The following is a 15,653-nucleotide window of genomic DNA, read 5'->3' as shown; positions in this document are numbered from 1 at the left end:
CCAGTGAGCAATGCATGTATAAAAAAATGGGTCCCTGACTCTGATCTTATATGAAACCTTTATATACCCAAAGCCTACTACAGTACTTTCTGTTATTGACAATTACCTTTAATAGATTAAAGCTATAATCCGGGACAAAGAAAAATTACAAATAAATTACCTTATGTAGATTACGAACAGAAAGTTCACACACTACATATTGGTACACCTTAACTGTGAATCACAAGTAAAAATTGTGTGACCTCAAACACACAGGGCTGATCACAACTCACCCTTCCCAGTTCTTTATCTTCAAGGGCCAGGACCCCAGTGCTCTCTGTGAAGAGTTTCACTTTGACCACAGGCCGAGGATGGGTGGTGGTGAAATCACCTTGAGTTCCCCATCTGCAATTAAGGAACAAAGATTTTCTTTAAAATGAAGCATTATTTTTTTTTTTTCTAGACAGATGTATCTCCTTAGAAGGCCCAGTAAGCAATACAGAATCTTTTGTGGCTCAATGAGATTTTTATCTTTGCTTTTGTTTCTGACAGATGGCAGAGTCAAGGAGAAAAGTAACAGCAAGTTTTACAGCTTAGCAGCTTATAATAATTGCAAAGCTGCTCCAAAAAGTACCGCATTAGAGTATACAACACAATGTGCGACAGAATTTAAGGTAAAGTATTATGTATGTAGCTACTAAAATATATTATTTTATATTCAAATACAAATTATAGCCCCATTTTTACAGATGCCTGGAGGAAACTGCTAAAAATGTGCTTATATAAGAGGTAGTTTCACAGAAAACTATTTTTTTTTTTTGCACGCTAAAGACTATCCCATAACTTTTTGGGAACTCTTTACTAAATATTTTATATTTTAAAAAGTGGAAGTAATTACTTCAAATCTATTACCTGATGATTTTTAAGAGCTCCTGTCAAAAGGAAATAAGGAAGCATTATAAAAATATGAGTATTTTGCAGTTAATTTCCAAATATACTCTCCTAGGAACGGAGTAAGTCTGTCGACATCTGGCTTTTCAAATCATCATAACAAAATAACATTTTTCTTGGCTTATCTTTTAATTAATAGCATCTCAGCTTTACCACACACCAATTCATCCTAGTGTGCTTACAAAGTCAACTGGCATGCACCTGATATTAAAAAATCTTATCACTCTTGCTCATAACTCTGAGATCACAGGCATGAGATGCAGCCCAGCATGACGAAAATGCCATTGAGAAAAACACACTAAAGTGAGATTTAACACAATAAGGATTCCTGCTACAAATAAATCACCATGTTAAAAGTACGGACTTTCTCATCTTATGTTAAAAAAAACAAATTTACCATTTTCAAGGCATTATCTAAACTTTAATTTTATAAGTCATATTCAGAAAGCTTGGGAAATAAAAAATGGAGAAAAGTCTAATAAAAATGGAATAACTGTGATGTCTTCCTTCCCTACCACAACAGCGATTATACTGTCATATGTGTACAGTAAGGCAGCGGCCGTCTCCGTGACCGCAGAAACTAGTATCTAGCTACAATTTGTTCCTCTGAAATTAAAGTCATATGCCAGAGGGAAAAGAGAGATTCAATTAGAATGCAAAGGCAGCTTAATTTTTATTTTAGACTTCTAGAAAGGGGTTAGCAAAGAACCTTTTTTCGCCATTTCATAGTATTAAGATGGCCTGAGGTGAAGTAGAGCTAAATAAAGACTAACAATAAAAATAGATTCAGAATCAAAATAAGGGAATAGAGAAAAATTCTCAATTTAGTGTGTAGGATCTTAAGGCTTGAACTTGAACTCAGATGACAACTCTGGAGTAATTTCCCATGACATAATGGTCTTGGTGTCATGTGGTTAAATTTAGACAACTAACACTTGGAGACATTTTCTTACAGTTGAAATCAAAGATCTGTAGTAACCAGGCAGACACCGCCTAACAGTTTGATGCAGCATTTGCTCATCTTTTAAACTAATTCTCTTCATAAAAATCTTTTCTTTTCTTCCCTCTCATGTCAAAATCCTTTGAAAGTACTTATACTGTTTTCTATGATGGTATGTAATCTTTCATCGACTGCAACATCCAATTCTCCAAAGAGAAAAATACAGATGCCCACATGACCCAGCACTGGAAGACTTCATGAATTTCATCTTTTAGCCCCATCTCTCTGCCACTTTACAAGAAGGGAAACCCGTGCTCTCTCGGGCAGCATGTATAGAGAAGACCAGCATGGCCCCTGCCCAAGGATGATACACGAAGGGAAAAGCACTGCCATTTCCGCTGCTAGAATAAGACAAATAAACAACAATGCATATGTAAAGAACCATGCTCACTCATGTTCCCATGAACCTCCCCGAAACTGCCTTGCACCTCAGATCCTTCATAAGCTGAGATCTTCAACAACTATTCTTTGATGGGGTTCAGGACAGGACACTCCAATATATGCTATTTTGGCATATTACCTTGAATTAAAGTTAATTAAAAAACAGGTGTAACAAGGAAACTGACTCTTCCTTTGTCCCCCTCAAAGCAGAAAATAAATCTCCTATGTGAAAGGTACCTTCCCCCACCATCCGAACTGGAAGGCAGAAGACTTCCTTATTACTAGAGATAGCAGTTAGGGCCAAGGAGGTTGTATGAACAAACCTTATTACTTCCTTACTAATTTACTATTCCCAAACCCAAACTTCCTTGACTGTCAGGTTTTCACCAACTTATTGTTTGTCTAAGAGATCACTTCTTTTGAGCCTCATATTTCATATACATATAAATTTAATTTGTTTTTCTGGATTTTTTTTTTTTTATGTTTGAGAGTAGGGGAGGGGCAAAGGGAAAGAAAGAGAGATAGAGAGAATCCTGAGTCGATTCCATGCCCAGCACAGAGTCTAACTTGGAGCTTGATCCCATGACCATGAGATTAAGACCTAAGCTGAAATCATTAAGTCAGACAGTTACCTTACTGAGTCACCCAGGCAACCTAGTTTTTGTTAATCTGTTTTATGTTGACATTAGACCAGCCAAAGAACCTACAAGAAGGGAAAATTATTCCACCCATACATCTTCAATCTTTATTCAATAGACCTCTCTCATCTACTAAAAAACAGTTACTCTGTAAATTAGACATCAAGTGTCTAAAAATGAGATGCAGTTTAAAGAATAAAAATCAGCATTCCCACCACCCAGGTTACGATGGAGAGTATACCAGTATATCAGAAAAGTCCTCTTTATGCCCTGCCCTGGTCACATCTTCCTCTCATCCCAACTACATGCCACCAGAGTAGCTAGGATTCTGGATTCTATATTAATAACTGTCTTTGGATTTCTTTTTAAAGGGAGTATCTAAAGCATTGCTCCAGATGTCTTGTAATTGGTCTTTGATGGGTAAAGTAAATTCTCTTCTGTTTCTAGTTCATCATATACCCAGAAATAAATCAGAATATAGGCCTTTTATACACATATCAGACATAGATATACATCATGGACATTAGTTATATCCTAGATTTTATATATCCTCCTATGGATTTTTTTTGAAGTTTATTTATTTGAGAATGAGGGGAGGGGACAGAGGGACAGAGGGAGAGGAGGACAGAGGATCTGATGTGATCTCTGGGCTGATAAGAGAAAGCCCAATGTGGGGCTCGAACTCACAATTTGGGAGATCGTGACCTGAGCTGAAGTCAGAGGCTTAACTGTCTGAGCCACCCAGGGGCCCACCTCCTATGGATCTTGTATAGAATTCATTTCTGGATTTTCTATCCTAGATGCAATATGTTTTATGGATGGTAATATAGATATATATCATATATCAGATATGTGTGTATATGTATATCTGTGTGTGTGTGTGTGTGTATATATATATATATATATATATATATATATATATATATATATATATATATGGTATAGGTCTTACCTATCTGTAGTCCAGAAATGAATGTTCTATTAAACTTTTGCCTGTACTTACTGAAATGATCAGTAATTGCAGTGGTTTATATGGATCCATTTTCCTGCTTTTCAGAGATAAACCTAATTTCCTATCTTTAAAAAAAAAAAACAAACCCAGAGATTCAGGATGCTGTAGTTTAGCATTTTGTATTATTTTCATCAATGAGACCAGACTATAGATTTACATTCATCTATTTTCCTGTCTGTGTTTGTTATGCTAGTTTTAATGAAGGAGTTGAAAATTGCCACATTTTTATTATTTGGAAGAGTTTGTGAAAAATGAGAATTATCTGTTCTTGGAATTTATCCATTAAGCTGTTTGGGTCCAGTGTTTCTATACTAGAATATCTAGTGGGAAGATATTGATGCTGATTCTATTTCTTCACAGGTTATAGTTATAAAACTACTCCAGTTTTCTATTTAAGCCAATTTTGATATATTATTTGAAAAAGTTATTTCATCCATATTTTTCAAAAGTTTTTGTGTAAGGGCATTTGGGTGGCTCAGCTGGTTAAGTAGCCGACTTGATTTTGGCTCAGATCTTGATCTCATGGTAGCAGGATCAAGCTCCAAGTCAGGCTCTGTGCTGGGCATGGAGTCTACTTGGGATTCTGCCCACCCCTCCCCCATCCCTCCCCCGTGCAGGCCCCACACCCCCAAAATCAATAAACTTAAGTAAATTTAAGGTATTTGCACCAAGTTGTAAAACTCCTCTTATGTTTGCATCTATGGTATCTGTAGTTATGTATCTTTTCTCACTCCTCATCTTATTGGGTTTTTTATTTTTTTTTCCATTTTTAAGGTTGACATTTGTCTTATTCTTTTCAAATTACCCACTGCTGGACTTTGATGATCTTCCTCACTACATGCTTGTTTTCTATTTCATTAAATCCCTTTTCTTCTGTATTTTATCTTAATTTATTAGTGTTAGTTGTTCTACATTTTTAACTTGAATGCATGGTTTGTTAATTTTAAGCCTTTCTGTTACTCTAAGCATTCAAGCTTAGCCTGTAAACATTTCAGTCTATAAACTACCCTTAATTACTTTCAGTATAGCATCCCCAAACTGACATTATTTTTATTATTCAGCTGTTTATAGGTGTTTGTAGTTTTCCTTTCCCTGAACAGCCCTATGCTTATTGCATTACGTTCTACAATAGAACTTGTAGGATATTAATCTTTTGAAATAATTGAAACTAGCTTTTATATATTCCAAAATATGTAGGTATATATGTGTTTGTGTGTTTAACTCTTCCATGCAAAATGCAAAGTATTTTCCACTGTGGGTACAATGTTGTATATTTGGCCATTATACCAAGCTTGTTAACTGTGTAAATCTATTTTTTCATTAATGATTTTTTGGTGTCCTTTATATGAATAAAGGTAGAAATATTATAATCTCCCACTAACCTAGGGACTTTGACAATTTCCCTTTATCTTTTTGTCTACTTTTGGTATCCTATTTGGTGATGTAAAAGATTTAATAGTAACCATGGCCTTTGAATATGAAGTGCTTATCTTTTACAATCTGAAGGCCATGATTACTTTTCTACCATTATACTTGTATAAAATTAGTGAACACTATGCCAGGAATGATAATAAACAAAACATGCTTGGAGAAGTCACATGAGAAATCTCATCAACATATTGCAAGTATACCTAGGAATTTATTAGAAAACAAAGAGCTAAGGTTTATAGGAAGCCACTAGTATTCTAGAACTTGGAAAGCAATTCAGGATATCCATTCAAAACCTAAGCCAATGAAAGCAGGAAATAGGAAGATCACAGACCCTGGTAAGGCACTCCATAAGAATGTATCTACCTAACAAGCTCTGGACCACCTGATTCAAGGGCATGGACTATTAACGGCCAGCTCCTGTGAAATAACTGAACATTAAATAATAGGTTTTCAGGCAGAGATAAGCAAAGGCACAAGGACACTGGCAGATCCTAACTGCAATAGCAGAGGACTATGCTTTTATGATATTTGACAAAAATGTGCAATTTTAAAGGGGTGTATAAATGTATAGTGGCACTTAATAGTCCTCATAACTCCCGATATTCCAGAACACAAACAAACTGGCATCCCCTGATAATTTTTTTTTCATTTTTTAGTGTTTGTTTTTGAGAGAGAGAGAGAGAGAGAGAGAGAGATCAATCGATCGATCACCAGTGGGAGAGGGGCAGAGAGAGAGGGAGACACAGAATCCAAAGCAATCTCCAGGATCCCAGCTGTCAGCACAGAGACAGATGAGGGGTTCAAACTCACCAACAGTAAGATCAGGCCCTGAGCTGAAGTCAGACGTTCAACCAACTGAGCCACCCAGGTGACCTGAGATTTTCTCTTATAAGAAGTAAACATTAAAAGATATATGTAGTTAGAAAATGCTTATGAATTCTATAGTAAATGAGTTAAAAACCAAAGTCGTCCTTTCTACTCCCCACTCCCCCCTCCAAAGGGTAGTGGGAGGAGGAAAGAATAGGCAAATATTTTCAATATTCACCAAGATGTTTCCTTGTTTTCTATTTAACTGGCATGTTTAAACACTTTCAGGAATTAACACCGGTTATGATCTTCCTACTATTTTCTCTGTATTCTGTGATAAAAGACTACATTACCCTTGCTGTCAATTTGCTTTGACTCAAAATACATTGCCTTTTCCTCCTTCCATGAATGTATTATTTATGAGGATTCAGACTTCCAATGTAAATCTTCAAAAGGATAAAATATCTACAAAGAATCTTTACAGGGTCAGCAGGACTTCCTGGCTATGGAAACACAGGGCAGTTCACATACCAACAGAAGGAACTGATGTTAATTATGTATTTGCTAATAAGTATACTGGAAATTCACATGAGGAGCCAAAATATATGTACATGTCTAGTCATCTAGTAAAGCTATTTCTAGGAATTTTCCCTAGCAATATAATCATGAGTACTGAAAAGACGATTAGCAGGAACATGGTCACTACAGCACCGTGTATAAGAGCAAAAGCAAGCAACTTAAATATCTAATATTTAGGGAAGGTTATGTAAATTATGTGGCACACAGTGGAATATTTTGCTGCTACTTAAAATGATGGCTATGAAGGAGATAAAAGGCCAGGTGTGATGTAACGTGGAAACAGAAAAGTACACAGAACAATCTGGGGCCCTTATTCTCTCAAAAACCATACTGAGTACAATTTCAGACAGCGCTCCGGTGTCAACCGAAGCCCCCATTCTCTTGGAACATACTATAATAGATTATAATTTTATTATATACTGTAATATATATTATGTGCGTTATACTGTAATATAGAACACCTTGCCTGTGTTATTAACAGCTGGATACTTCGCATGCATCTTAGAGCATCTGGAGAACTAGGTTTAAAATGTGGCCTAAAAGGATTCTCAAAGAGTATCAGCATATTTGTTTCAAAGTACATTGAAAGTCATCAACACTGCAACAGTTATCAAAAATCATTCAAATCTCTTAATTCAAAATTGTTATTTTGAACATATAATCCATACATGATGATAGAAGATAAAACTTAAAAGAAGCCTCAATCCACATTCCTTATCTATGAGCAGCACTGAAGAAGAGGGCATATGTAATTTTAAAAATTATTACATCTGTCCATCCCTCCATCCTTGTACCATTCAGCTGTGGGGCTGGCACTGGGAAAGGGTAGGCATTAAAAAAAAAAAAAAGACATCAGGAAAACAGATCCTGTTCTAGATGAGCTCAGACTGGTAGGGGAGAAAGACACGTAAACTCATAAATATACATAATAAATCCAATCACACAGAATTGAGCAGGCTTTCTAAACAGCACTTTTAAAAATTTCTTCTGAGATCAAGCACTTTCTGTTTATTAGTCATCTAAATTTCTTTTATGATTTTTTTTATTATCATTGTCCATTTATCTATTACATTAGGCTATCTACTAGACATTCATTTGATTTTAAAAAAAGAACTAAGATAAAGGCATTTGCTTTTTCTGATATATATATATATATATATGGCAACTATTGCCACAGCTGGTTATTTTCTATTTAACTCTTTCAGGGCTTTTTTTTTACTGTATAGTTTTAAAATATAGATAGTCAAGTTCAAGCAATTTGATTTATAGTGTTGTATTTTGACTAAAAGCCTAAAGAGTCTTTACTTAGTCAAAGATTATATAAATATTAACCTTTATTTCTACCATGTTTTCACCCTTTAAATCTTCAAGTTGTCTAAAATAGTATCACAACAGTGATATTAAATGGTATTTTTCCTTAATCTCTCATCTATCCAATCTCATTTGGTTTAGAAATCAAATGTAGTTATGGTATTATTAAATAAACTGGGGTTGATTTTGAACTTTGTCCTCAGGATAGATCTCCTGAGCTGGGCTATACTGTGTGAACTGTTGTGGTTTTCTTAAATATTAGGATACCAGTTAATACAAGAAGGAACTAGATATTATTTGTAACTCATTATATTTCTAGTCAATAAAAAGGGAGTTCTCTCCATTTCTTAAAATCTAGTCTTAAACTTTTTCCTCCTTTCATATAGGTCCTATAAATTCTGTGTTAAAGTCATTTCATAGTTTTTAGATTAAAAATAATTTTTTTTAAGTTTATTTATTTTGAAGGAGTGAGCAGCACATGGGCGAGGAGGACAGACAGAGGTAGAGAGAAAGAATCCCAGGCAGGCTCTGCACTGCTGGCACAGAGCCTGATGTGGGGCTCGAACCCACAAACTGTGAGATCATGACCTGAGCCAAAACCAAGAGTTGGATACCTAACCAACTGAGCCAACAGGCACCCCACTTTCATAATATTTTATATTTTGGAATTCTAAGGAATCTGTATCCTTTATGTTGTCTGATAATTGCTGGTATACAAGAAAGTTATAAACTCTTTTTACAAGTAATAGTTTTGCCTCACTTCCAATCCAGTGAATCTTTTGTTTAATGATGTTTTCATTACCCAATTACCATGAATTCTATTACAAATGTTGAGTTATGAAAATAATCAATTAACAATGACCTATAATTACAAAACATCACTAATTTTCTAATAGAAAACATGAAATCAGGATCTAACTACAGGGGAAGAAATTAGAGTCTTTTTTTTTTTTTAAGGTTATGTATGTATTTTGTGAGAAAGAGCACATGTGCGGGCACAAGATACAGGTAGAGAGAGGGGAGAGAGAATCCTAAGCAGGCTCTACACGGTCAGGGCAGAGCCTAATGCAGAGTTTGAACCCATGACCTGTGAGATCAACAGTTCGAGTCTTAACTGACTGAGTCACCCAAATGCCCTAAGTGACAGTCTTTTAAAATTTATGCATAATCTTTAAAACTGCAGCATGAAAAATATTAACAATCCAACTATAGACTTTTATTTTCATAACTTAGGCATTTTAAGATTAAGATGTTATGTTTATCCATGATTATTTACCTCAATAAAGTTTAGACTCATAACTTAAATATTCAAGCATCAGATATTTGGTAGCATTGATCTAAATATTCACTTATGAAGCAAAAAATTTTCCCAAACTTCTGTAATCAATTTCATATGGGTATGAGGTCTCTTTCTGTTGTCTTATGGGACATTTGCCCCCACAATTCCTACAGGATTGGATTCACCTAATAACAAACAAGATCACTTGGAGTGATTTTTAATTATTCTTATTTGGTGATAAGTCAGATGAACATTCTTTACAAGCTCTTTAGGAAGGACCAAGTAGTGATACTTGGGAACGGGATGCAGTGAGTTGGTCAGAAAGGCCTGAGTGTGTGTATCCTTAGGGCTGTCAGACAATACCATCCACAGCTGTGTGCCTCCTGGGGCCTGGAGGCCAGGGAAACTTGCCTGGTTGACTGAGGGCACACAACTGTGTCCCTGCTCACGCAGGGACATGTGGGTTAGCTTCAATTTGCTTTAGTTACATAAAAAAAGCTGTATCCTCGCCTCTACCTGCAGGTATATTTCTATCAGTCAGTGTCCTGCTCACAATGACCAGCAGTAATACGCTAAACTCTTTGAAAATAGATGTATATGTAAAACAGGTGCATTAATAGGACTTGTAAGATATACAAAGTAAATGCGAGACTTCACCATGATGAATATACCTCTTTTTAGGCGAAGAATTTAAAATTGAGGAGTTTGAAAAGAATCACTAAGAGCCTATTATATAAAAATTAAATAGAACACTGAAGGCATTTGAATAATATTGAGTGCTGAACGAATTATTTTAAACACAGCATTTCTGATTACTATGAGCAATCAAGATAGTTTCATGGAAAGCTCTAAGAAGAAGACACTTTTGGAAGGGCAGCTTTGGATTTTTTAAAAAGTTCAGCATTTCTATGTCATTTCCCAGGGCCCAACTGTATCTGTTATCAATTACTGATGGACATAAGCCAAAGAAAAAGGGAAGAAGGAAACTACATTTTCACAGAAACGTGGATGGCTGGTGGCATCCTTTACCATTATCAAAACTGTAAGAGGTGAAGGAACTGATCTGCAAACTGCCAGTGTCTGATTCCACATAAGCTGCTGAAAACTCAGGTCTGGACTTTAGTTAAAAGGCTTCAAATAAAGATACAGATTTGAGAATTATTGACATCAAGGTAGATGGTAGAAACTCTAAGAGTGAACCAATCTATGAAGAGTGTTCATTAAAAACTCCATGATGGTAGGAATTTGTATCTTACAAATCCAGGCTTCTATATGTTCCTATGTCTGTGTATGTGTGTACCTAAAACACATTTACTTCTCTTAAATAAATGGGATATTCAAATTGCTCTATAACTTGTGCTTTTCTGTAACACTACATATTGATCATCTTCACCTAGGAGTACACGGATTTTACACAATTTTTAAGGCTGTAACGCATTCCTCTTGTGTGGTTGTGCCATAATTTATTCTATCACTGACAGACCGCAACGTTCTTTCTGATTTTAACTATTACAGGGATGCTGCAAAGACCAAGGACAGACTTCTCAGACACCTCAAGATTTTAAACTAATTCTAAGTACAAAAGATTATACTAATTTAAAAAGTTGATTCATAAGAGATTTACCTATGTAAATAAAATTGAGCACAAAAGCCCTGTTATCCCAAAAGCCCAAATTTTAAAATAATTCATTGTAAAACAAAATCCAAGTTTTCTAGGATTTCCATATTTTATTGTAAACATTGTTTCTCTTGAATTTTAATAATCTATAGAGATTAAATTAATTTTAAAAATATATGAGTATATTATTTAAAAATTTTCCTTTACATTTAATTAGTTTAAGTTGGGTGATCAATAGCATTTATAAAATCTGCTTATCATTACTGTTGTTGCCATACTTCAAACATATTTGAAATTTCAATCTGATATCAAATAAAAACCAAAGGTTAGCAGCATCTCCAAGGCAATATAGCTCTGCCAATTAATGAAATCATAGCATGAGTTTCTGGGGCAAGAAGATAACATTTACCTGACAAATTACACTGCCTTTTAAGACAAAGTATTCTATCCTTTCAACAAAACCAAAGGAATTGCTCTGCATAGCTTTACAAAGATAACAGCCTCAATGAAATTAACAACACAAACAGAACATTGTTCTAAATAGTTTCATGTAAAAATGCGTGAGGGGAGAAAAAAAGTCAGGTTAAAAAAAAATCAGAACCAGCCCCGGAGCCCTTGCCCACAGGGCTAACCAGTGCAGCCCTCAGAGACCGTTTCTGGGCTCAAGGACCAACTCCAACAGGCAGAGGGAGTCTTACACTACTTTCCAGTAACCTTACACTACTTTCCTCCTCAAACCGCTGAAGTGTAAATGACGGTGATCGCGTTGACACCCACAACGGCACAGCACGTAGGACCCAGACAAATGTCGGGCGGACGGTGCGCCTCACACGCTAACGACTGTTACCAGCAGCCATGGCAGCACTGCTCTAGCCTTGCTGCACAAGCAACACGCCACCTACCTGAAAAAGGCGGATGGCTTGCGACATTGCGGTTTTAATCTGCTCCATAAATGACAACACTAAAGCCTAGGCAAGAGAAGAAACTAGAGAGAGAGAGAGACCTTCATGGACAGCAAAATATGACAAAAAGAGAGAGGATGGTCAGAGATGGACAAAAGGAGGGAGGATCACTGTGAGACGAACGTGGGATAAAGAGAGTTATGAACTGAAAGTTACTTTAAATCCTAATGTTTTTTGGGTGTTATCTTCAATCTTCCTTTAAAAAAATATTTAGTCTAAAATGCTGACATGATGCAAGTTTTAAGAGAAGGGCTAGAAAATATCCTTTAAAGTAAGATTTATCAAAGTTTCTGGGATGAGCTTTCAAAAACAGCGCATTAAAACTTTTCATTACGAGGAAAAGGCAAGACAAAGTTTTCTCTTCAACATGGCAAAGAAGAAATCCTGCGATGAAGGCAGAAAAATATCTGGGGATAGCTTGGGGTGGGTAATGATCACTGTTAGAATAGGAGAAAACTCCCAGGGGCTTCACCCTTCATTCTCTCTCAGTGTGTCTTGGACATTTCCATTTCCCTTTCAAAGAGACAGCCCCCATTTCTGCTCTAAAGGTTGCTAAGGCCTCAAGAATAACAAAGTAAAATTATCCTCTAAAGTCTGTATTTCATTTATGAAGTATTCATGCCATTAAACTTCCATATCCAGAACAATCATATTATACTTATACCATTTTCTTCTGGGAAAGTCTTGCAAGCATGTTAGCACAAAATCAGATTTCAGAAAAAATAGGAGATATAATCCCTCACAAGCATTTTCCTTTCTCTCCCTCGTAGCAGGGTAGTTCAAAGACATTAGCTTGAAGCATCTAATTTTAAAGAGAACCATTTGTTATAGCTTGTGTTACAATTTTACTTGGTCAAGTGCAAAAAAGTGCAACTTTTTATCAGATGGAAAGCAAGATTTTCAAGAACCTATATACAGGAATACAAGCAAAATAACTGATCTGGCACATTAACTTTAATGCGTTACATGTCATATAACAAATTTCTAGGAAGATGTTCAAAATAATAAAACGCAATGGTATAGACCTGCGCACAACTCTACTGCATAGGCCAATAAATCACTTACACATACATATTAATGTATGTTTACACTGAGGTTATGCCCTCAACTTTGAAGTAATGTGAGAACATCAGCCTGGTTTGTTTCTGTGTTTTTTGGGTTTTTTGACACAAAAGTAAAATGTGAACGTATTATATGATCTAGAAAAAACAACACCTTTCAACTGTGAAAGAATCCATGCGTTATCCTTCCAAGATAAAATGTACTATAGAAATCTAAAATACAAACTATTATAATTATCAGTAATCAATATAGCATATTGTTACTAGTAAATTGGAGTATCCATTACTAGTACTTGTTTTACCCAATATATTCCAATAATTAATTTCTAATTTGATAGAACTTCAAAGGGGGTTAATGCTCTTGGAGGCCAGACTTATGGGTGTGAAATTGCTCTGCTCTCTATTTTCTTAATTTTAACACCTTGGAATTGTCCAAGTCCTACGACGTCAGTGCATCTGTTCTTAACGGCTCCCATGAATGCTCCTGCAATGTTTCCAGCTTCTCCAAAGATGAAAGACTTTTGGTCCTTAGAGCAGTGACATGGGAGCTGACAGAGAGAATACCAGACTCAATTACCTACCTAGGTTTACTTTATTTCTCCTAGGAAGGGTCCTGCTGGGGAGCTCCCTGCAGGAAAAACCTTCTCTTTTCTAAATGACAGTTTCTTTGGGTGAAATAAAGAGACTTTTCAACTGCACAGGAGGAGTTTGGGAGGAGAGAAGTTTCTGAATTATACAAATATCTGGAGATTTCCAGAGGGTAGAATTACTTGAGACCGTTCCTGAGGGGGTTGAGAGCCTGAGGTGCTCAAAACAGGCACAGTCAGGGAGCAGAGACAAGCAGGCCCTGTAGTCGGCAGAACAAGGGCACAGCCGAAACGGGCCCCAGAGCCTGAGGGGAGCATGTACAAGGGGCGGCCATGTTACAAGCAGCCTCAGGAGAAATCTGGTCAAGAAATCCCCACAAACTAAGGAGTCACGTCTGGCTTTGCTGCTCCTGGTTCCTAGGAGACCGATCCCCATGTTATTCAGAAAATGAAATCCCCACTTGCAGATTTCTGATGGCTAGTGACTAATTTTGAGATAACCTTGGGATATAAATGCAACATGGACAGGGGTTTAAAACTTAAAGGCATTTACTGTGATATTTTGAGGAAAAAATTTTGGTACTCATGAGATAAGAGAAGCGCTGTTCAGGTTAAGGAAACTAAATAATAGCACTTTCTGTAATTCTTGTCCTCACTTGTGCAGGCTCTGGAATGGTATGTGCCCATCATGCAGATGAATGTGAAAAATACAAAGATGAAAGAAAACAGACTCCAGCCCCCAAGGACTTGGACTTGTAGGAAAAGGAGAAGCAGGAAAGGTAATAAATATGAGAGCGCTGAGGAAAGCTGCAGCGTGACCTTCATTTTAAGACTCTTGACTACCTGCGTTACTTTTCTACCTTTATGATTTGGCTTAGCAACTACAGCTACATCCCTCCCTGCAGCCGCCATGATGGCCCGGAAAGTAACTGGCACACATCACGTGTCCAGGAGAGAAGACTGTGTAGGAAGAACATGGACTTTGGAATTGAAGAGGACTGGGTTTGAATACTGGTTGCTCTGCTCACTGGGCGAGTTTAGCTATGCCGTGGGGGATTCTGTAAGGATCCATTCTCTTATCTAGAAAACAGGAGTAGTAATAAGTCCCACCTGATATAAATATTCAGAAAAGTGAAATCAATATGAAAATATCAGAATGCTTGGAAAATTAGGAGGTATAAAAAATGCTTGTTCTCTCTTCACTTGTGCACCCCATTTTCCTGATCTCAGGCAGAGGCCTGATGAGCAATTCCTGACTGCTTTCCCATACCAACTTCTCTAAAGGGAAAAAAGTGCTCTAAGTGATCCTACAATCTCTTTTCTGTAGAAAGCAGCAGCAAATATCAAGTATGAATGAAGACAGGTCCTGAGACACCCCAGGTTTTAACTGTATTACTTGGGAATACAGCGAAAGTCCCTCACTGTTAAATTAGCTCCAGCAAACACGGCAAGTGTATGTTTTAGCTTTAATGTAGTCTTTAATCAGTGCATATAAAGCACTGCTATTGTCACATAGTCATATGGTCACGGTACTCCAATCTTAAGGTAGAAAGAAGCATTTTGGAAAATGATGTGTCAAATATATTTGGAATTCCTAAAATATTTATAAAATCTTCACAGGTCTTGTTTGGAAGAAATTCTGAAACCCATAAACAAACAATTCCAGTCCTTAATAGTATTTTGTAGTGCTACAAAGCTGGTACTGACCTTGGTCAGTCTAAGAACTTCATAGTTTAGGTGGGGCTTTAGTCAGTATGTTGGTGGAAAGTCTAGAGAAGAATTTAAGATTTCTGGAGACTCAAGACTCAGGGCACCTGGGTGACTCAGTGCATTAAGCATCCCCTCTTGATTTTGGCTCAGGTCATAATCTCAGTGGTTTGTAGGTTTCAGCCCTGCATCCAACTCCACACTGGTAATGTGGAGCCTGCTTGGGATTCTCTCCCTCTCCCCTGTGCCCCTTCCTGCACCCTTCCCCCAGCCCCAAGTAAATAAACCAAAAAAAAAAAAAAAAAAAAAAAAAGGCTCACAACTCTACCTGGCAGGTCTCTTCTCCCCCT

General features: G+C 36.6%; 1 protein-coding gene across 16 annotated transcripts in view; it reads right to left on the bottom strand.

Annotated features, from left to right (window-relative positions):
* CADPS2 (calcium dependent secretion activator 2) overlaps positions 1 to 15,653 on the bottom strand; it is a 522,703-nt gene that overhangs the window by 259,389 nt on the left and 247,661 nt on the right. For all 16 annotated transcript variants that reach the window (XM_029924158.1, XM_029924180.1, XM_029924174.1 and 13 more), the window contains exon 7: positions 273 to 384. In XM_029924158.1, the coding sequence (XP_029780018.1) occupies positions 273 to 384 (112 nt within the window). The remainder of the gene's footprint in view (positions 1 to 272; positions 385 to 15,653) is intronic.

This window comes from Suricata suricatta, chromosome 2, assembly GCF_006229205.1.
Source record: "Suricata suricatta isolate VVHF042 chromosome 2, meerkat_22Aug2017_6uvM2_HiC, whole genome shotgun sequence".
NCBI classification, from domain to species: domain Eukaryota; kingdom Metazoa; phylum Chordata; class Mammalia; order Carnivora; family Herpestidae; genus Suricata; species Suricata suricatta.
The sequence above is the reverse complement of the archived record's forward strand: the minus strand, read 5'-3'. Positions and strand labels throughout refer to the sequence as shown.